This window comes from Callorhinus ursinus, unplaced genomic scaffold (genome assembly GCF_003265705.2).
Source record: "Callorhinus ursinus isolate GAN/ISIS: 27379988/994484 unplaced genomic scaffold, GSC_fseal_2.0 scaffold25, whole genome shotgun sequence".
In the NCBI taxonomy this organism is placed as follows: domain Eukaryota; kingdom Metazoa; phylum Chordata; class Mammalia; order Carnivora; family Otariidae; genus Callorhinus; species Callorhinus ursinus.
The window spans coordinates 32072800-32096304 of NW_027397087.1; the positions used below are offsets into that span (position 1 = coordinate 32072800).

General features: G+C 40.1%; 1 protein-coding gene across 11 annotated transcripts in view; it reads left to right on the top strand.

Annotated features, from left to right (window-relative positions):
- The window catches only part of IQCH (IQ motif containing H), a 218485-nt gene that overhangs the window by 41076 nt on the left and 153904 nt on the right, over window positions 1–23505 (top strand). Inside the window, exon 6 of one of the 11 annotated variants that reach the window (XM_073877253.1) lies at window positions 2278–2706. The exons of the other annotated variants lie outside the window; for them this stretch is intronic. Coding sequence (XP_073733354.1) covers window positions 2278–2373 — 96 coding nt within the window. The 3' untranslated portion in view covers window positions 2374–2706. Of the gene's footprint in view, window positions 1–2277; window positions 2707–23505 lie in introns of those variants that run through there. 11 annotated transcript variants of the gene reach the window in all.

The window sequence follows — 23505 nt, forward strand, 5'->3', positions numbered from 1 at the left end:
TCTATAAGATACAATGTACATTTTAAGTAATGATTTTGATCCTTAGAATTTTGGGGAGATGAAATGGAATGGCTTTCATTCTGTTTATAGTTACGAATAATTAAAAACATGTAAACCATTTTTAAAAGATCTATTTGTAGCTCATTCAAATTTCTCTGTTTTATCTGATGTTCCTAAATAATCTGGTATCATCATTTTAACAAGGATGAAATAATTTAACAACAAAAGCAATGAAGAGAGAAATGTTAAATATTTTATTTCTTTGATAGTAGGCTTACCGCTAGAAAAATCGAAAGAAAACAGCACGGTAATCGGCTTCAATGCATATAATCATCCAGTACACAAAATTTAAGAATATTATTCTAAATCTGAAGCAAGCATGGAATCATTCTTTATGTCAGCAAAATTTGATGGGAGGGAAGAATGATCAAACGGAGATTGGCATTAAGTGATCTCAGAGTCTGTGCCTGTATTTACCATTGACTGGCTGCTAAGTGTCCCAAAGCCAGGACTGTACTTTCTGTGTTGTGGGGTTTTCTTAGGAGATTTAAAAGTAGTGCTTCATTTTAATTGAGAAATTATTTGACTCGAGATTATTTCTAATACTGAAAACAATCACTGAGGTGACACCTGTACGTTTGTAAATGCATTTTTAACCTTTGGCTTCTCTCAAAAGTTCTTAAATGTATGCTTTGGGGAGATCAAAACTAAAAAACAAGATGAATTTTAGAATTAAATTGCAAAACCATTTCTAATCAGAATAGTCTCTTGGATTAATCTTCTAAATTTCCTACACAGACATTTTCATCTGCCTCCTTCATTCATGTAACCCTGAAATAATATTTTTTACTTTCTTTCTATGTGCTTTATGTTATTTTAATAGGTTTGGCCTAAGTGCACTCTATCATAGAAATACTTCTATAGCCTAAGAAATAACCAGAAAGTTAGATATTTTTATTCCTGCTGAAACTTTATTTAAAATGTCACTGTGAATAATGGGAAAGGGTTTTTATCGGCGTCCCATGAGCCCAAAGCCCTTGAAATAAAAATATTATTTCTCTGGCTGCACAGACAGAAGCAGATTTCTCTTTTGTTGTTGTTGGTTTTCCCCCTTCAATCTAGAATTATATTGGCGTAGCTGGTGGAGTGCTGGGGCTTTGTAGCCCAAGGCAACTACGGCATTTCCAGCAAACTTTTCCTGATGAGTATCAAAGTTTAAAAAGACACACCTCTAGATTTAGAGAGGATTATGATTGGCTTTAATGAATGGGAGTGAAGATTCAGACATATATAGGAATTCAAAGTTATATCCAAAATCTGGGGCAGAACCTTAATCATTTGTTATATTTTTTGCTAATTCCCAAGAGGATGAGTGCTTTGGTTATTGTGCCCATGTACTTCGAACGCAGAGGGTTTGGGAAAGCACTTGGCCTTGCATGATACATAGATAATATACACTCATTTATTGTATTGAAGATCCTTTTTCCCCATTAAACTTAACTCCCTGAACATCTACACCAGAGCCCTTTAAAATGTATGGACATTATATACATTTTGCTCAAGCTGACTATTAACATTTCAATCAAAATAGTTGATCCTATCATCTCACGTTGCTATATGTATATATGATGGTCGTAACGGGAAATCAGTAATTTCGTTTTGGATTTATAAAATGAAAACACTGTGCCAAAAGCCCCGTTCGAGAAATATTCAGGTATTGGTTTTAAACAATCCCATAGAGCATTTGGGAACAGATACAGTTGTGATTTACCACTTATAAAAATGTTTCTGAAAGCACTTCCCCACATGGAAGCAATGTGTCTACGGTTGTGATGTATAGTTAATTAGAAAAGCAGCATCAAGGCTAATCGCTTTTTAGAACTACTCTAAACATTCAAAGGGGATTATGATTTGGCTGCCGAAGGCCATGTGCTTCTTTCCTTCTTATGAAACTTGAACAGCTTGTCAAAAGCCTGTAAATAATCTTCGACATTTTTGACAGAGCAAATTTGAATATGTAGCTGGTTTACATGATTAGTTCCTAGAAACTGATATTTTCTCCATTTTATGAAGAGGTATATCCTTCCTGATCATAAGGGGCTGGTGCAGAGATTTTTAAAGCACATATGAAGGCACATATAACCCAGACGCATGCGCGTGTGCACACACACCCCACCCCACCCCACATGCCTTCAGAATTTTATATCCTGTAACTATATGTAAAATCAATTTATAAAAAAAATACTAAAAGTGAAACTCACTAATGATTTTTTCCAGTATCTTAAATCTGCCAAATTATACAACAACAACAACGTTCTAATAGGTTTTAGAGCGGAGCCTCACAGGTACGGGGAGACAAGAAGAAATCTCTGATACATCAGCGTCACACTTCCTCGCTGCCATTTAGCTCCAGTTAGACTTTCTGATGCAACACATTTGAAGATCTACAGAAAATTTGACTTTGATTTATTTAGTTTAGATAAAAAGGGTTTCTTACAAGGCTTCAAACATGCATCTGTTAGCATGAATTTTAAAAGAACAATTATGAATGCATAACAAAATAACCAAAGAAAACATTGCTTTGAATCGCTGCACAAATAACTCTGATTATAACTGTTATGACCTAGAAAAGAATCATAAAACCATTTTTCTTGTTGGCAACCTATGAGTTGCTGTAGAATTATACCAGTCCTTTGGTCCCGCTTTCCAAATAAATAAATATATAATGCAATGTAAACTTAGAATCTTTTATTTATTCATGAGGTTGAATTTAATACTATTATGATTTCTCGATTTTATGAGTCATACGTTATGCGGTGTTTTTCACTAACTTAGTTGGGTAGCAACCACACTTCACAAATCATAGTTTCATTCTTTACTGTTTCACTTGGGGTGTACATAGTAATCTCTCTCGTGAAAGTACATTCATTTCTGGAATGATAAAGTAATGAAAAGTGAGGCAATTGTGTTCATGTCAAATGATTAGAAGCAGCGCCAGAAGAAAGGGGGAAGGTCGGGGTCAGGGAGTGGTGGGGGGAGAAAGAAGGATGATTTCAAAACATGATTGTGTTTTAAGCCCATGCATATGGCCACAATTACAGTCACAACGTAATTTGGCAATGGGAGCAGAATTAGATTTAAACAAATTGATGTAACACTGCAGTAATTCAGAATGAGCTTGTTGCATTTATAAACCATAACAAGAAGCAGAGTGAATTAATAAACCCTTCTTGTCACTAAAAATAAAAAAGGGAATAATTGCTGAGACGGAGTTAACAGATGACTATAGTCAGCATCCTTTCAGCCTAGATATGGGAAAGTGAAGGTCACCCCCATCTCGGATGACAAAGAGGGAACATTTTGTTGGTAAACAAATTAATCTTTTGAAAGGTCGCCATTTGTTTTAAGTTTTTCTCCAGTTCTTGTCATCTGGAATCAGAGATTGACTGTCATTTCACTAGGCAGGGGTGCAGTTGAAGCAGACAAAGCTGCTTCTGTACGTATCAGCATTCCTTGACAAAACTCGGTGCCTGATTGCAATGCTATGGGCTGCTGGTTTACAGCTGTCTCCGGACAAGAACGGAGGCCCACCCCTGAATTCCAATAAGATGGGCCTGCCTAGTCTGCCTGCTGCAAGCTGGCCCTCTGCCTACAAGGAAAATGCACTGTAGTTCAAGCCAGCAATTATCTCTTGTACTTCCTTCTGTGCTGCTTCTGTTCCTTTTTTCCAAAAACAGATGTGGGTATTCACTCAAGTTCTGCAGCTCTTCTTTCTCACACCTGCCGGGTCAGAATTTTGACAGAGGGAGACTCTGAGGGAGCCAGCAGACAGCAGTCAGACGGAATTTCTTTGAGAGCAGTTTAGAAAGAAAATGTGGATTTTCCAGGAAACGTGGAGTCAGCATCTTGGTCCCCCTCCTTTTTCCCGGGACCATTTGGTAAATTAAATTAGTGGAACGAAAGGAAAACCGCTTTTAAAGACATTCAGAAACGCCATCTCCTATTTATGACACACAGTCATTACCCAAGCACTGTGCTGGCACGCGCAGACAGCACCCCCACTTCCGTGGCTCAAGAGAGCTTTCTGGTCAGGTCGCTTAGAGAGAGTTTTCCAGAAAACAAGGACTTCTCGTGTTCTTCCTGATTCCTCAAATGTACGCCACCAGTACGGCAGTGGTGGTGCTGGAGCACGGGGCTGGTACATCACCTTGGTAGGTGGATGCTGTTTAGAACTTTAGTTCGGCCTGGGTTTTGAGTGCTGGCAAAGCCGAAGAAAGTGATGAGACAATTGACCTTGGCTGCTCCCGGGTTCTCTCACAAAAGCCCACTAGGACTCTGGGAGCGGGAAGAGGCTATTAGAGGCTTTGCCCTCATCGGGTAATGTTCACCGAAAATCCGCCAGTAGGGAGTTCCCAAACTTCTTGAGAATGTTCCCTGAGTTTCTGTGCCGAGATGCTGCACGCCTTCCCAGACCCACCAGCCCCGTGCTGAAGCACTCCCAGCACTCGCTAGCTCTCAGCGTAGGGAGTCTGGCTCAGACTCCACGGCCTGGTGTGAATCTGGCCCGATGAGGGAACTCCCAGAAACAGCCTGCGTTGTTTCACATGTAAAATGTCCATAGTAAGAGTATCTCACAGGATTGTATTGAGATTTAAATGAGAGAAGTCAAAGCACTTAGCAAAGGTCCTGGTACAAATAAAGGCTCTGAAAATACTAGTTGTGACTAGTGGCAATTTTCGTGGATTGTATTGTGCCATGTTTTATACTGTCATTTAAAGCTTACATTACTGTAGCAGTTGAGGGAGAGAGCCAAAATATTACTGAAATACCTTCCAAGGATTCTCTTTAATATTTCCTATGATGATGCCTTCTTTCCCACCCTGATATGAGGGCAGGGACCTTGCTGTCTGTTCTGTTTGCCTGTTTTTCAGACTTTCCCCTGCCCCAAGTAGTGTTTTACACATAACTGGTGCTCAGGAGAGGACTGGTCTGTCTTCTCCCGCATCCAGTCTCTGACTGAAACTAAGCGACCTGATGCCAAGTCTAGAAGTGAAGAAACGATGTTGCTGGCCCCGGTCACCCTGGTTGCACGGGGCATCCTCCCACTGGGCCATCCGAGAGAGTCTTCCTAGTGAAACACCCTCACTCCTGGATTCCTGCAACAGCCTTGCCACCCACTAGCTGTTTCCAAGAGCAAGTTACTCCACCTCGCTCATTCCTATCTTCAGGGGTTATAAAACGGGGAGGTTGGGTTGGAGGTGGTCTGGTGCGGTGGGAAGGGTTGAGCGGCTCAGTTTGGGTCCTATCTGCCATCTTGCAGTTATGCAACTCCAGGCAAGCAAATGCAATCTCAAATCCTCTGTTCCCTCTTCTACGGAGTCAGAATAGTGGTGCCCATTAGGCAAGGGGGTTCTGGGAATTATAGATAATACAACGTTGCTGGCACATAATAGGTACCTAATAAGGCTCCTGGTTTTGGGAAAAATGAGCTAATACTAGAAATCTCATACTTCCTTCCCCTTCTTCACACCTGTGCTCCCAGGGAAGGATCTGATTTGGCTCCTTTCACACTCCAGTATAAATGAGTAATAAGGCTTAATGCTCTCGTTTTCAAACTGTCACAGAGAACTCTGGTGAGTTTCGGGGAAACTGCAAGCATTTAATTCATAGTTAAATTTTTTGATAAATATTTGAGCCATTTTAAGGTGTAACAAAGAAAACACAGACATACTTAGGTTAAGTACCAAATTTTCATACATACTAGATACAATCAATGGGTTAGTTGTGCTGTTAGGTTAATTCTTGGAGTGCGTGGGCCTGCGCGCGCACACACACACACATTTGAATTCCCTAGAAAGGTGTTTTTTATCATATAGGGTGTATCTTTGTACTGGTCATATTTTGAAATTCAGGTCTGCTTGTATACACTCCTGTAATAATCACACAAATAAATAAGTGAAGGTTAAGTCAGCAAATACACATCAAGGTCTTAAAGCAGAGCCTAGCCCCTACTAAGCATTCCCCTGGTGTTAGCGTTCCAACACATGCGTGCCACCATGCATTCAAAGCCAGGCAAGTTCTCTGGAGCTCACGTTTGGCAGCATAAAAGTGAATGGTACAATTACAATACTACACATTGCATGGTGGGAATACAGTATTATAGATCATCTCGTTGCTCATTTTAGGTTTGGGTTGGTTCTTACCTGGTTGGAAATGTGCCGTACAATCTTCATCTGGCAATGCAGGGCCGCCATGTGACTTTGCTTACAGCTGTACATGAAAGGTCAGCAATAAAGCATCCTCTTAAAATTTGGACTCAACACGCAAAACAAAATTAGATTGTTTTGCAGTTGAGTGACTATCCAAAACAGGAGGGTGCCGAGATACCCAAGAAGAAATTTCAATGGGGGCGCCTGGGTGGCTCAGTCGTTAAGCGTCTGCCTTCGGCTCAGGTCATGGTCCTGGAGTCCTGGGATGGAGCCCCGCATCGGGCTTCCTGCTCAGCAGGGAGTCTGCTTCTCCCTCTCCCACTCCCCTGCTTGTGTTCCCTCTCTCGCTGTCTCTCTCTCTGTCAAATAAATAAAATCTTAAAAAAAAAAAGAAATTTCAATGGACATGATGGAATGAACATCTTACAATGTTATAGGACAATGTTACAATGTTACAGTTGTTATATACAGTTGAAAAGTACTTCCCGTCATTGGACCCCTCAAAAATAAGAGCACTTGCTAAACTGTGCCAGATGCCATGATGAGTGCTTTATGTACACTCTCATATTTAACCCTTATACCTATAACATATGTGCTATTTTTATAACCATTTCACACATGAGGAAACTGAGACTAAGATTAAGCTACTCACCTACGGGAATGAAGTAGGTAAGGGGAGTTAGGATTCAAAGTGTTTATGAAATCCACTGGACAAATCTCCCTAAATTAAGTACTCATCAACTAATCCTTAATTACCAAGGAATACGAGCAGTTGTTAGATATTGTTAGTGACTCCATTTTGAAACAAAAAATTCCTACTGTTCTTTAAAGCTTCCGGAGCATTTTAATTGAGGGAACTCCTGAGATTATAAACACCATAACAAATTGTTAACTATTTGAAATTCCTTATCCATTGACTTCAGAATGTTCTCCATCTTGTGCATGCAAGAAAAAAATACAGAAATAAATTGTATGCTGAGATGGATGCAAGATTGTAGTTATTATCTGTAACTCTTGATTTCATAATTTGCCTTCATCAAGACAACCTTATTGTTTCCAGTGTTGATTTACATATAATATATATGCTTATTTGTGTATGTAATTCAACATACAGAATTATACTAAACTCTTTAAAATTTTTCATTTATTTACATATCAGCATTCTATTTAAGGTTGCATTTGAAAAATAGCTTCTACTCCTGAAAATAAATTTGAAAATCTTTGGCATGGAGTATTACTTCTCCCATGGGTTTTTGTTTTTTAACAAGAGTAAATCCTCTATTTAATTAAACCAAAGGAGTTAGACTCTATTAAGGGATTTGAAGCATGAGTGGACAGGGAGGAGGGGGATTGGGGGACACAGGAAGAGAGCCTTTCACTGCCCTGGAATCATCCCGGGTCAGCAGCCACCTGCTAACCAGCTAGCCTTGCCCCCTTGATGTGATCCAATGCCTTTGCACTTTGTGGCTTGGGTTTTGGGCTTGAGTTTTGGTCATCACGAGGCTATGTTTCTAACCTCATAATCGCACTTTGAGGAGCCAAAAATTACCTAGATGATGGAGCCTGAGTTAGCTCTATGATAAGTTTAGGGCATCAGGGGTCCATGGCTAGAACTGTATTTCAATATACTTGGTTTCCAATGTATACTATTTCATACATTTATGAAAACATTATTCTAAGAAGGGGTCCGTAGGTGTTAGCAGACTCCCAAAGGGGCCCATGATACCCCTCCCCCGAATTAGAACTCCCTTTGAAAGATTTCCTTCTCTTTCTCACAAATATCCAGTGTCGGGCAAGGTGTGTATCAGAACAGAGAGGTATCCTGAAAACTCTGTATTCTTTTTGGATAAAAAAACTCTCTTAGTGGATGATACAGGAAACCTACAAGGGACATATCTAGACTGTCACTGCAGATTTTCAGAAGAACTGCATCTTCATGAGTGAAAATGTAAACTTCCTGCTTTCCTCTAACCACGGTGGCTTTTCCATTGCAAGGAGGAAAATGGAACTGCTACGTAAGAGGTAATACTTGCATTATTATAGTAGCGTTCCATTTAGAATGAAACAAAGGAAAAATACTATAGCAAGGAGCACAGTGGCATCAGCCACAAGAGAAATGGGCCCAATAGGATTGTTTTTATCATGGCCCAGTTTAATTATCCACTGAGAGGTACTTGAGATGAATAAATACAATTGCTGTGTTCTCCAATATTCTAACCCATTGTACCTTAAACTGTACTTGAATTCAAGTATACATTCCTAGCCTTTTTTAAAAACCTCATTGGTACAACAGAAGTAAGTACCCACAGATTAGAGTAGTTCACCCTACACTTTCTTTAAAATCATCCGCTCTGAATCGAATGTGTAATGCAAGCCCAGAAGATATTTATCTGGAGGTGATCCTTCTCATTAGGCTGTGGCGTTGGGACAATATGCCACCAAAAGATCCAATTTATATAGTCTTTTGATTTCCATCTCTATCTGCAATGATAGCCTGAATAAATCTGTTTATGGCTGGCAACCATGAGGTCTGGAAGCAGCCGTGAGCTCTTCAGGGGAGAGAACCATAGACCGAGAGGAGACTCGGAGGACGTGGGCGCGAACGGGACCCCGCCGCTGCTGTAACATAGCCTCGCTGTCATGGGAACACCATTCAGTCTCTAAGGACTGAGATTCCCCATCTGTATCCTGAGAAGACAAATTGGCTTGTTCCAGGTCATAGTCGTCATTGTTGCGGCCACAGCTCTTCGGCGACCAGATCAATGCTTTGTTGGCGCCTTGGGGAACTGCCAGCCTCTCGGGGAGACAGGGTAATGATGGGTGTAACTGCCCCCAGGGTGGGGGTGGTGGATGAGTCAAGATAGGCCGTGGAGAAGCTGGTGGGCGTGGCTGAGAGAAGAGGGGCCAGCGTTGGAAGCTCTGGAAGCTATACAAGCAAAGGCAGAGGTGGAGAAGGAGTAACAGGGAGTGGCTTGGAGCTTTGCCTAATCATCTTGAGTTTTTATAAAGGGAAAAAAACAAAAGATGTGGCTGGACGGGTAAGGCCAATTGGTGGTTGGCCTTGAATGGGCTAACTGAAATCTAATTGTGTGATCTCAGCCTGGATCATAAAAAGAAGGGCTGAAGGCAGACAGTTTCTGAAATTAGATCACTTCTCCAGATGCTCTCACCGAATGGCAGCTTTAGAATTCTCCTGAACGATCTCTCTCCCTTGATGTCCTCATTGGTTATTAAACTTTATTTCCTCTCTCTTTGGTGATAAAGATTTCTTGAATAGCATTATCTAGCATTATCTCTTGAACTTGTTCAATGTTCCTGAAATGGACTATTTAGAGTTCTGCAGGCAACCTTCCCCCTGACGGTTTCCATACAACTCTGTCCCTGTCATATGAATGGCCACCCAGAGCTGCCAATCTAGCTGGATGGCTGGGCTTCCTCCCAGATGCTGAATACTTCCCCACTGCTATCTAGGACTGTACTGGAACCTCATCCCTAATCCCCATGTGTCCCCTCTCCCTCCAGTGTTAGTCCAAAGCAGGATCTGGGGCAAGATTGGTGGAGGCAAGAGAGACAGGTGGAGCACAGGGCTGACTGGCTCCTCACAAATGCTGTTCTGCCCTCCCCTCCACTCCACCTTGCACCCCTTCTCCACACCTCACCTTCCTCATTGCCAATTACCAGCCTCAGCGCTGGACAGTGTAAAGCCCCCCCCACCCCAATCTCACCCGCTTACCAACTCACTGTGGTCCCAACTGCTCATGCAAAGAAATAGCATGGGGGACTATCTTCATCAGAGTGTTTTCTAAAATATGGGTGTGTTTCCCAACTTCTCTGTTTATGCTAAATAGGAAAAAAAGAGGAAAAGTGGTGTTCAGGGGATACGTTTTTTTCTTTCTTTTTTGCTCTTTCGCAAGAAGTAAAAAATCCTAAGAACATGTCCAAAGTGTTCTTATACTTAGAACAGGAGTCACAAAAGTAAGTCCGCTGGGGCCGGGCAGGTGACCTCCAGTCTTTATCTGTGTCACAGGTTGGCAATTTGCAGCTTAGAGAGCCCAGGGGTACTACTAATTTGGTGCAACCCAGGATACGACCCTCAACTTTACAGTTAGAGATTTCATTCTGTCAGACTTGGATCCATCTCTTGGGTGCAGCTGAACTCATAAGAGACTGACATATAAACTGGATGCCATTGTGTTTATTCTAAGGAGATCTGTAATTGTCAGACAAGCCTGAATGTTCCAGTCAGCCTGATCTGGTGAGCACATTGTTTTCTTCTTAGAAAGCAATATGGAAGGCCCCGTTAGAAGGCTGCTTAGTGAACAGGGAAACTGATGGAGGGTAATTAGTTCGACGATCTTCATGGTGAGCAGCATCACACATTTATAGTCTGATGCATCCATCTGTGAAGCTACTCCTGCCAAAGGGATATGAATACATCCCTGTGGAGTGCTTTATGGACACTGAGAAATTCTGACTTTCTGATTCAACTATTTTTTTTAAAGATTTTATTTATTCATCTGAAACACAGAGATACAGAGAGAGAGAGAGCATGAGCAGGGAGAGAGGCAGAGGAAGAGGGAGAAGCAGGCTCCTTGCTGAGCCAGGAGCCTGATGTGGGACTCGATCCCAGGACTCTGGGATCATGACCTGAGCCGAAGGCAGACGCTTAACCATCTGAGCCACCCAGGCGTCCCCTGATTCAACTTTTTATAATAAATAGCTACGATTTGCTTGGACTTGACTCTGTGAATTATGTTGCACTGCACTGAGCTTCTTATATCCATGCCCACATCGATCCCAGTGGAGTGAGTGATAGGACTCCCATCTTACTGATAAAGAAACTGAGGCATAGAGAAATTACGTTTCTTGCTTCAGTCATGCAACTAGGGAGTGGGAGAGCCCAGATTCAAATCCAGGCCTATCTGATATTAGAGCCTATGATTTTAACCACTGCCTTCCTTTTTACTAACTTCCTGCTATAAAAGGAAATTATATCTTCAGTTGGCGCCTAGTTTCTCTGATAACTTTAGTTACACTACCTTCCTATCTGGGGCCTGGGTCTTTTAAAGCAACTTGGGCATGGAGCTGACTGCACTGATCATGTACTTATTTTGCTGGCTTAAGGCTCAGAGTAGGGGATAGGAGTAGGGGAACACATCTCCTTGTTACTACTCTTTCTTCCTATCTGAGTCATTGTAGTACCCAGAGCAGGACAGGGACTCTGGCTGGAAGAAATAGGAGGCATGAGGCATCAGGAGGAGAAAGTAAAAGATGAGAAGAGAGGTGGGAAGGAACCAGAAATGCAAAAGATCCTTGGGGATTTCTTGGTGAGATACTCTGATTCCCTATCTCCCAGGGAGATCCCAGGTGTGCTACTCAGCGCTGGACAGTTTCTCAAGCCACTGGGTCCACTTAGAGCAAAGGAATTCTCCTTTCCCCGTGCCTGGCTAGTGAGAGGCCCAGATGTGGCCAGTGGTTAGGTTCAGTTGTACTAAAATCTCACATTTAATATGCTAAGAAAATTCTGAGTTTCGGGTGCCTGGGTGGCTCAGTTGGTTAAGCGACTGCCTTCGGCTCAGGTCATGATCCTGGAGTCTCGGGATCGAGTCCCGCATCGGGCTCCCTGCTCAGCAGGGAGTCTGCTTCTCCCTCTGACCCTCTTCCCTCTCGTGCTCTCTATCTCTCATTCTCTCTCTCTCAAATAAAAAAATAAAATCTTTAAAAAAAAGAAAATTCTGAGTTTCAAAATACCATTTTCCATTCCTAGCCAAAAAGGGGCTGATCCTTGTAGAACATTATCAGGAGACACTGTAAAGTGAAAACAGGCATTGACCTAAGAGAGGTAGCTGACCACCCCAGAAAATATTATCCCAACCTCCTCTTCTTGATCCACTTAAAGATATACTGGATACTTAATATTGGATTCATTTCATATAACCATAACTTAGGGGGGAAGAGGATTGACTCTTCCTGCCAAGGATTTTTAAGACTGTAACCCTCTCATTATGGGATTATCATCTAATCTAAAACATTGAAATCCCAAGGGAAGATGCTGCCATTTTCCCACAGACGTGGGTTAATTATTCCATTTACCCACAGCTTCAAGTATAGGACCTAAGCTTCCATAGAAGGGGAGATCATTCCCCCACAAAATCCCATTTTCTACTCTTGAACACTTGCAGGACACCTAGCTGTGCTTTCGCTCTGGGCTGCATTTTAAGCTGAAATGCATTACCTGCCCAGGAAACTGCATTTTAAGTGACAGCCAGTATCTCTGAGTGCTTCTCCACGCTGGGCATGGTAGTAAGTACAATATAAACAAATTAGCTCATGTAATCTTCACAGGAGCCCTACAAGTTAAATATGATTACCACTTCCATTTTATATTTGGGGAAACAGAGGCAAAGTGGCTCAATAACTTGCCCAAAGTCGCACAGCTACAAGTCATAATTCAAACTCAGCTAATCTGTCTATGGTACCCCCAGGTAGCTTTGAGGATGATGACTTTGACCTACACCTGAGGAGTAGATCTGGGATCTACTCGAGATCCAGCCAAAAACTGCTCCCTTGATGACCAAGGAATTTGCTGGAGAAATTTCTTTGCCTTGGTCTGGGAATAGAAGTAAAAGATCAAACTACATAGTAAAAGGCTATATTAACTCAAGGATTGGAACAAGAAGAAGAGCTGGTACTCTCCTGCCCCACCCCCAGGCTTATTGAGATAGAATTGACAAATAATGTTGTATAAGTTTAAGGTGTCCAATGTGATGATTTGATATACATATATACTATACTGTAAAATGGTATCATCCATCACCTCACATAATTACCTCTTCTGTGAGTGTGTGTGTTGTGAGAACATTTAAGATCTACTTTCAGGGCACCTGGGTGGCTCAGTCAGTTGAGCATCTGTCTTTGGCTCAGGTCATGATCCCAGGGTCCTGGGATCAAGCCCCGAGTTGGACTCCCCACTCATCATGGAGTCTGCTTTTCCCTCTCCCTCTGTCCCTCCCCCCAACTCACTCGTACTCTCTCTCTCTCTCTCAAATAAATAAATAAAATCTTAAAAAGAAAAAAAAGATCTACTCTCTAGAGCTGATACTTTTAAAGATGGAAACTTACTTCAATTAGACTGTAAACTCCTTTGAGGACAGGGAACATATCATCAACATCAAACATGGTGCCAGATCTGGTAAGAACCCAATATAAACTTATTGTTGGTTGATGCATATGTGGTTAAAGACTTTGAATAACAACTTGGTAAGGACCTGTGTAATTGAGCTAGGCTGTGTCAAGTTAACTTAAATAATGAAATACCATGTACTTCATTTGGCTACATTTGTAGAGCACGCCTCTTTTTGGCCATAAAAAATATTTCCCTAAATCTCTTCAGGTAGAATTTATTTTCCCTTGCCTAGATCATCATTGTGTGTTTTAAAGCTTGACACGGTATGCCTCGAATTTACTGAGCCACATCAAAGAACAATTGAATAAATAAAAAGATATATCATATTCCCAAAGAGAAAAAATGATTATAATAAGAGTGCCGGTTATTTCCAAATTAATATTTATATCGAATGTAATTTCAGTCAAAATTCTTATGGGTTTTATTTGGTCTATGTGGAATATTAATTCTCTTCAACTTGCCAGTGTTCATCATCTTGAAAAATAAATGGGCAAAAGCTTCAGGGTTTTTTTTTCTAAAGAAGATTAATGCAGGTAAATTTTTCAGAAAACTTGTTAAAACATATGATAACATTAACATAATTATAACAGCATCCTATGGGTAGAAAAATTAACAGACAGATCAATGGAATAAAAAAATGAGGATGGATATTGACCTTAGTGTAAAAAATAATTTTGAAGGTAGGGAAGGTGACACTGTAAGTCAGGGAGAAAGGGAGGGCCGCAGAGATGTGTGGTGCCAAGTCTCTGGACTAACGATTTGGGAAGAGAGCATTCAGTTAAGTCCTAACTTTATATCCGAAACCAAAGAAAACTCCTGATGGGTTAAGTGTAAAGTAAAATGTTAAAAAAAGAAAAAAATAATAAGAAACCTGTAAAAGGGGAACTATTTTTCAAGTTAGCCAAAGGTAGCTTTTTTTAAACACCATAGCTTCACACAATATCAACAGTCCGCATTATAAGAAAAGTCCATGTTTATATTGGACCCCAATCCTGGATCGGTCATTAACTTCTATTTGATCTGGGGGCAAAGTGCTTAGACTCCTTGGGCCTTAGTTTGTTCATTGGTAAATTTAGGGCATCGGATCACACCACCCCTAAGATTTCTTCCAGTTCTGACAACCTATCATTCTGATTCCGAGCAAAATCAATTTCCTTTGGTTCCCTTCCTTTCCCTTTTCTGACCACCACCAAGATGTGAAAAACAGAAAAGCAGACCAGGTGAAACTGTTTTCTCTTCTGATTGTGGAAACAAAAGTCACAGAAGGTACTGATTTTTTTCTTTTTGCAGTTATGCATTTCATAAAGCATATATAGAGTACCTATTGTGTACCTGATCTTCTCCTAGTGACTTTTACGTGTTACCACTTTTAATACTCAGAGTGTGTCAGAGAGATCACCACTCCCATTTTACAGATAAGAAACCCAGGGAATAGAGGCTAAGATTTATGACCAAGCCTTATAATTAATATGTGGCTTACTCAGAATTTGGGCCTGTATTTACTTTTGACAGTCTGATTCAGAGTCTAGAAAAATTATCCCAAAAGAAATTGTGAAAAGGACAGGGTCTTACACACACACACACATTATTAAGATGACTGAATACTATTCCTTACAAATCAGTTTCTCTACTAATGAATAATGTTGTATTTTTTAAACGGGCTGAATTTGTATGTGGGGTTAATGCCATCATTGACTTAAGCAAAAATACCTGAACCGGACATGCTCCTAGCCTGCTCTCAGGTTTGCTTGGGCATCTCTCCAGCAGAGTTTACTGATACACCATAGAAATTATGGTAAAGCCCAGCAGAGTCATTGAAGTGAAAGTCTCAATACTGTTCAGCAAGGGATGCCTAATTAAATAAAGAGATCCCCCAGAGGTTCTGCAGCTGCATGCCAACCCAGCTGCTGGTATGAGGTAAATGAGGATCAAACTCCCTCTCACTTGTGACCTTGGCCGGTATTTAAACAACAACGCCTAGAGACTGGCACACTGTTCTAGACTAAGGCGATGAATCGCAAGTGCAAAAATAATTATAATACGTGATAAACCCATTCACAAAGTCTTAGGTTTTCACTGAAAGGAGCACCATTTAAACTCACTTCCTTTCATAAGCCCCCAGTGAAGGTTGAGATGATCGATTCTAAGTATCAATTTGTAATACGCAGCCCTAAGTTTACAGAAGAAAGATGGCAGAGAACCCAGAGGTCCTCCAGCTGCTATTTTTTCATATCTTGTGACAATGTTTGAGCAGTGGTGTGGTATAATATTCTATGCAAAAGTCACAAGGGTGAGCAACTCAAGCCATTCTTTTTTCTTGTATGAGATGTAACAGACGTGTAGATGAAATCCCAGTGCTTTATTGTTCTCTTCTAATCGCTTTCCCAGAATGTTTAAATTTCTACTGGAATGCTAGAGAGAAATGCTATTAAATTTACAGAGGAAAAATAGCAAAAGAAGTAATTAGACTTCTATTTGAATCCATTGAAAACACCCTGAGTCCAGTGTGTTTCAAGTTCCTTCGAAGAAACATTTTGTGCAAAACCAAGTTATCCCTTATCTTTTTCTTCGAAGAAACATTTTATGCAAAACCAAGTTATCCCTTATCTTTTCACTTTGCAGAATGGTCTCATAGTAATGAATCACAGCGATTACAGTTGTTAGCTTTATACTAAACCTTTGGTCAGTTTTTTTCCAAAATGTATTCCAAAGAATACTGGTTCCTTGGAATGTGAATAGGTGTTCCATGAAAGGACAGTTTTGTGGCTCCATAAAAACAGGAAACGTGAGGCTGAAGAGAGTCAGGCTGACTTTCACACCATTAGGCCGCCTGGAGTCACCGCCTCGCTGGAGTGCACCAGGAATCTTCAGGAGGAGGGCGACCCATGCAGTGAGCAGTGTTGCTCACACCTCCTCCCACGCGTTTCTGCAGAATAGCTCATAGAACTATATTCAGAGGAAGGCACTTCAGGAAGTTTTGCTTAAGGGCTGCATTTTAACTATTTTCAATTGAAAAGTGTTTAGACGATACTACGTATTTTCCTTTCTTAGTCGTATTTTACTGGAATTTAGTATTTTCTTGGAGGCTTTGGGACATCATGACAAACTCCACCTTTTTTATGTGATGTGCTGTATGGGGCTTTGAGGTGTGCATATGCTCACACCTCAGACTTCTGTGTCTTCAAAATAATATTTTCTCTGGTGTCTCCTCCAAGGTTGTCTCTACTCATCTCGCTCTTTGAGTCTGTTCACAATGCCATGGTCACTTCTGCTACTGACTACCCTGGAATCATCCTTAAGACTCCTTCCAGTTCTGAGAAATGTAACCCTCTATTTGCCTTTCCCTTCCTCCCTTCCTCCCTCCCTCCCTCCCTCCCTCCCTCCCTTCCTCCCTTCCTCCCTTCCTTCCTTCCTTCCTTCCTTCCTTCCTTCCTTCCTCCCTTCCTCCCTCCCTCCCTCCCTCCCTCCCTCCCTCCCTTCCTCCCTTCCTCCCTCCCTCCCTCCCTTCCTCCTCCCTCCCTTCCTCCCTTCCTCCTCCCTTCCTTCCTTCCTTCCTTCCTTCCTTCCTTCCTTCCTTCCTTCCTTCCTTCCTTCCTTCCTTCCCTTCCTCTACATCCTTCCCTTTCTCTTTTACCTTCCATATTGGTAATTTCTGCTTTTGCTTTTTCTCTGTCACTCTTACTAGGATTTACCAATTTGATGAATCTTTTGGTTTTGTTTCTCTATTATTTGTTTTCTATTTCTTGATTTCTCCTCTTACCTGCTTTTATTCTTGTCCTCCTATTTATTTTGAGTTTATTTTACTCTCTCTTTTATTTTAAAGCTTTTTAAGGTAGAATCAGATGATTGATTTTTGGCCTTTCTTCTGTTCTAATGTAAACATTTAGACTGATAAATTCCTCTCTCAGCAGTGTTCTAGCTGTGTCCCACAAATTTTGATATGTTCCTTTTTTATTATCATTCACTTCAAAATTCCCCTAGCGATTTTCTTTGACTCATGTGTTATATAGAAGGGTATGGTCTTAGCTTTCTCATTCTTACTGGGTTCTGATTTAATTCTGTCAGAGAGGGTCAGAGAACATACCCTGCAATATTTAAATCCTTTGAAAGTTGATTGAGACTGATTTTATGGTCCAGGATATAATTCATTTTGGTGAATGTTCCATGTACATTTGAAAAGAATGTGTATCCTATAGTCGTTGGTTGTAGTGTTCTATAAATATCAATTAGGTCAAGGTGGCTGATGGTAATATTGAGAACTTCTATATTCTTACTAATTCTTTAAAATCTCTTTGTTCTACAAATTACTCGGGGACATTTCTAAACCTTCAACTCTGATTGAAGATTTGTCTATTTCTTCCTTTAGTTCTGATTATTTTTGTTTCATGTATTTTGTGTTAGTGTTATTAAAGACATATGTGTTTATGATTTTTATGTTTTCTTGCCTAATTGACCCTTTTATTTGTCTTTCTCTTTGACAACAGTCCTTGTTTTAAAGTCTATTTTTGTCTGATATTAATATAGCCACTCCCTCTTCCTTTTGCTTTCTGTTTACGTGGTATATCAATCTTTTGTTGTTTTTACTTCAATTTGTGTCTTTAAAATTAAAATTCACCTTGGGCGCCTGGGTGGCTCAGTCGGTTAAGCATCTGACTCTTAATTTTGGCTCAGGTCATGATCTCAGGGTTGTGCGATTGAGCCCCAGGTCAGGCTCTGCACTGGGCATGGAGCCTGCTTAAGATTCTCTCTCTCCCTCTCCCTCTCCCTCTGCCCCTCCCCACTGTGCATGTATGCTCTCTCTCTCTGTCTCTAAAAAACTAAATTAAATTAAATTAAATTAAAATTCACCTCTTATTGATAGCATATAGTTTTATCTTGTAGTTAAAATCCAGTCTGATAATCTCTGCTTTTTAATTAGAGTGTTTAGTCCATTTTCATTTAATATAATTATTGACATAGTTTGATGTAGAACAATTATTTTTCTACTTGTTTTCTATTTTTTCCATCTCTTTTTTGTTCCTTTGTTGTCTGCCTGACTTAGGGTTATATGTCTGTTTTATTGACTTTTGAACTATACCTCTTTGTGTTATTTTTAGTGGTTGCTCTAGGAATTACAATACGTATCCTCAACTTATTACAGTTTCCTCAGAGTTAATATTGCACCAGTTCAAATACAATGTAAGGAACTTGCAACTAGGAGCACCTGGGTGGTTCAGTCAGTTAAGTGTCTGCCTTCAGCTTGGGTCATGATCCCGGAGTCCCAGGATCCAGCCCTGCATCAGGCTCCCTGCTCAGCAGGAGAGTCTGCTTCTCCCTCTGCCCGTCACCCTGCTGCTTGTGCACTCTCTCTCTCTTTCTCTCTGTCAAATAAATAAATTAAAACTTTTTTTTTTTTAAAAAAAGGAACTTGCAACTATAGAATTTCATTTGTGGTGTTGTCATGTGATTTATATACATTATAAACTGCACAACATGTTATAACTTTTTGCCTTAAATAGCCAGTTGTCTTTCAGAGAAATTAAGAAAAGAAAAACACATGTATTTTATTTTTACCATAGATATCTAAGTTTCCATCTTGTGTCATTTTCTGTCCACCTAAAAAATTTCCTTTAAACATTTCTTGCCTGCCTAAGGCAATGTAACCCATGCCTGCTGGTGACTCATTGTTTTCTTTTGCCAAAAAAAAAAAAAAAAGTCTTTATATTGCTTTTACATAGAACTGTGGATTGTCAGGGATTTTTTTTAATTCATTTTTAATTTTTTTAATTTAAAGTTCCATTGTTTCCAATAACTCAGCCATCATTTGGGTCATTGATTCCCTATATATAATGGATCTTTTTTTTCCTGACTGCTTTCATGTTTTTCTCTTTGTCTTTAGCATCCAGGGGGCTAATTATGTTGAGTCCATGTGTCGTTTTCTTTGTGTTTATCCTGCTTGAGGTTCATTGAGCTTCTAGGATCATCTGTAAGTTTATGTTTTACAGAAAACTGGGAGACATTTGGCCATTATTTCTTTAAATATTTTCCTCCACATTTCTCTCTCTCCTCTCTTTCTGGGACTTCAATCACATACAAATTTTACAACATGATATTGTCCATTAAGTTCCTGAAGATCTATTCTTTTTTAAATTTTTTTTTCTTTCTGTTCTTCAGATTAGATAATATCTGTTGATTTTTCTTCAAGTTCACTCCCTTTCCTTCTGCCCATTCCAATCTGCTGTCAAGCCTATCCAACAAATGTTTCATGTCACATATTCCACTCTTCAGTTCTAGAATTTCCATTTGGTTCTTTTTCTATAGTTTTCATTTCTCTACCAAGACTTTCCATCTGTTAATTCATTATGATCATATTTCCTTTAATGTCCTTAAAGTCTGTATAATAACAGCTTTAAAGTCTTTATCTGCTAATTCTGCCCTCTGAATCATCTTGACATCTGTTTCTTTTTTTAAACTACTTTATTAAAGTATGATTGACATACAAAAAGCTGTGTATATTTAATGTATACAGCTTGGTGAGTTTGGAGATTACTTGTACACCTGTGAAACCATCACCACCATCTTTACCATAAAACATCACCTCTAGGGGCGCCTGGGTGGCTCAGTCGTTAAGCATCTGCCTTCAGCTCAGGTCATGATCCCAGGGTCCTGGGATCGAGCCCCACATAGAGCCCCACATCAAGCCCCGCATCTAGCCCCTCATCGAGCCCCGCGTCGGGCTCCCTGCTCAGCGGGAAACCTGCTTCTCCCTTTCCTCCTGCTTGTGTTCCCTCTCTTGCTGTCTCTCTCTGTGTCAAATAAATAAAATCTTTTAAAAAATAATCACTTCTAAGATTTGTTTCTCTTGACGACTGTTTCTCCTGTGTGAACACTTTCCCGTTTCTTTGTAGATATAGTGACTTTTTATTGTTATACACATTATAAATGATGTGTTATGGAGACTCTGAATTCTGGTACCTTGCTAATGTGTGGATACCTGTTCAAATAGGCAGTTAATTTGCTAGACTCAATTTCCAAACTCTATCCTTGGTGAGTAGCACCTGAAATCTCTACTCAGTTTTTTTCAAATTGTTAACTGCTGTGTCTTTGCTGGGCTCCTTAGAATCTCTTCTATTTAGGTGTAGCTTAGGGGTCAGCCAAGGATTTGTATGGCATTTATTTGTAAATTTTCGGTCCCTGCCTTACAACTTCCTTTTTTTCTGGGAGCCTTTATGGAGCCCTATACTCCATCTTCTTACTTCTCTAACCAGTAAGATTGTGACTTCCTTCTGCATCTCATGGACTGAGAGGTACTTCCAGGCCAGAAGTCACACACACACAAACCTCAACTGTTGTAGTTCCCTTCTTTCAAGATCAACTTTCTTCTAGCTTCTGTCTGTTTTCAATTTATCTCAGCACCTTCAAATAGTTGGGTTTTTAAAATTATTTTATCCACAATTTATATTTGTTATCTTCAGGAGGGTTAGTCAGTTATAAGCTAGTCTACCATCACCAAAAGCATAACTAGACCATTATTTAGTTTTACTTGCCATTGTATTACCTTTATCAAAAAGAAAAACATTTGCTATTTATATATCTTTGTTAATTGCTCCTTCCCAATACATTTTAAGTAGTTATATTTTTTAAAACATTCTTTTGCACTATTCCTTCCTTAAATGAGACAATACAGGATTAGATGAGCTCTGAATTATGAAATGCCTTGAGGATACTATAGAAATACTTACAATATATGTTATAAATGTAATAAGAGAAGTACAAAAAAGCCATAGGAACTCAGAGGAGGATGAGATCAAAAGTGATTTCCTAAAGGAGGTTACCTTTAAGCTAGTTGTCAAAAGGTGACAGGAATTTAGTAGCCAGAGCTAAGAGGGAACATTGTAGAAGGAACACTATAAGCATTGCAAAAAAGTGGGAGGTCAGAGGCTCAAGTTTTTTTTGGTTACAGCTTTAAGTGTAATTTATAACTCAAAGTCAATACTTAAAAGTTCACAGCATGAACATATTGCCACACACAACAATATGAGTGACTCGCACACCAATTTTAAAGGTAAGAAGCCGGATACAAAAGGATACATACTGTAATAATCCTTTTATGTAAATTCAAGAACAGAAAAATAATAGCTGGGAGCAGAATTCAGAATAGTGGTTACCTTTGGGCTATCGGAGTGAATGACAGAGAGCATGAGAGAGGCCTTGGGGGTGCTTGCAATGCTCTACTTCTTGTTCTGGATGCTGGTTTCCCGGTGTCTGCTTTGTGAAAATGTATCAACTGATGACCTTATGATTTATGCCTTTTCAAAAATGAATGTTATACTTTAATAAAATGTTTATGTAAAAAAAGCCCCAATTTCTCATATGAAAAAAGTTTATATTGTGCATCTCTATATATTAATTCAGTAATTCCTCACAACGGCCTTATGGAAGACCAGTGATGTCGAGTTTTATGCAAAATTGGATTATATAAATTTGAAATACCATGACATAAGATAATAATAATAAATTATTGCTGTATACACAAAGTTTGAAATAATTTAAATCCCCCTAAATTTAAAAAAATAAAATTTCACTTTTTTCAAAGCTGGTGCAGTCTGAGTGAATTTAAGATATATTTATGCTGGGGTTTCCACAAAGAAATCCCATCTGAGTAAATAAAAACACCCTGTACTATTAGGATATAAATTCCACAAATGTAACAAATAATAGTAGATTAAACACGGCAGTGATGTTCTCTCACGTCACACAGTTTATGGCTGATATAGCTGCTCTGCAATGTCAGGCATCTCTGCATTTTCTATCTGTGATCGAAGATGGCTAAGATGGCTGCTAGGCTCCCACCATCATGTCTGTATTCCAACCAGTAAAGTCACTGTGATTGCTATACCACTGGCCAGAATCCTGTCACAAAAACCTATCAAGCTGCAAAGGGGGCTGGGAAATGTAGTTTCTGGCTGTGTAGCGCACGGGAAGCCGTGGAGAAGTCTCTGCCATAGCTGCCATTCTTTGTCAGACTGTCTCAATTCTGTGAGTTCAGAATTATGAAACGCCTCTAGGAACAAATCCTTCACATAAAATTCAGCTGCCCTGTAGCTAAGAATATCCCTATTTTACAGAAGATACAACTGAGACTCAGAGAAGTTAAATGACTTACCCCAGCACATTTTGCTAATTAAATGACAGAGTTAGGACTGAAATCCAGTGCTCCAAGCCCATGATTTTTGCTCTTATGCTACAGATCCTCCCAAGGGAGTTTTTCTTCGAGCTCCAAGACTGCTGGTAATCTTTAGTCTGAGACAAAGTGAAGCTCCTACTGTATCTATATGAAATGACACTGAGAACGGGGACAAAGTGATGGGGCTTTACCATGAGGACAGGAGTAGGGCTGGTGACCTGAGCTGTGTTTGGCTTGAAAGGTTCAAGAACTCAGGAAGCAAGAAAATGTAGTAAAAAGCGCTGGGCCATGAAGCAGTGATGTGCCTTTTTAGTTCTGCCTCTATTAGGCAGATTGGTTGTGTGTCCGAGCTATTTTCCCTTCCTGATCTTTAGTATGCCATCCACTATATGGGGAGGAGGGCTGGGGCAGGATTGGTCATGCAGGGCTGTAGAATATGGCCATGCAGGTTTAAATTCCCCAAGCAGAAGATTCTGGAGCAGAGTAGAGGTGTGTGACATAGCTCCAATCTCCACCCCTCCCTGCCCCTAAGAAATATTGAGAATCTCAGAAATACTACAAAATCTGGAGAGAAGATGATCAAGCAGGCATCCTTATCTTTTTTTCTCTTTTGACAAGGGGACTTGGAAGAAAGAGGTGAAATTGGAAAGCAAATAATAATATGTCTAATTCTTCCAGAGAGAAGTGACATCTTCAGGATTCTATTGAAATGACCCAAAACCCCTGGGGCTAGTGGGAGGGAGGGAGGACTAAGTAGAGCAAACTCTGATACAGGATGTTCATCAGAATCTCAGGAGAAGGAGGAGAGCCTACGTATTTTAACAAAGACTGCATGTATACTAAAACGGAGGCTTCCCCGACCCAAGCCCTCAGATAAAAGAAAGGCGGAGAACACCCAGAATACCCAGTTCTCACGTGTTGCTGGGAAAGAAAACACACTGGTA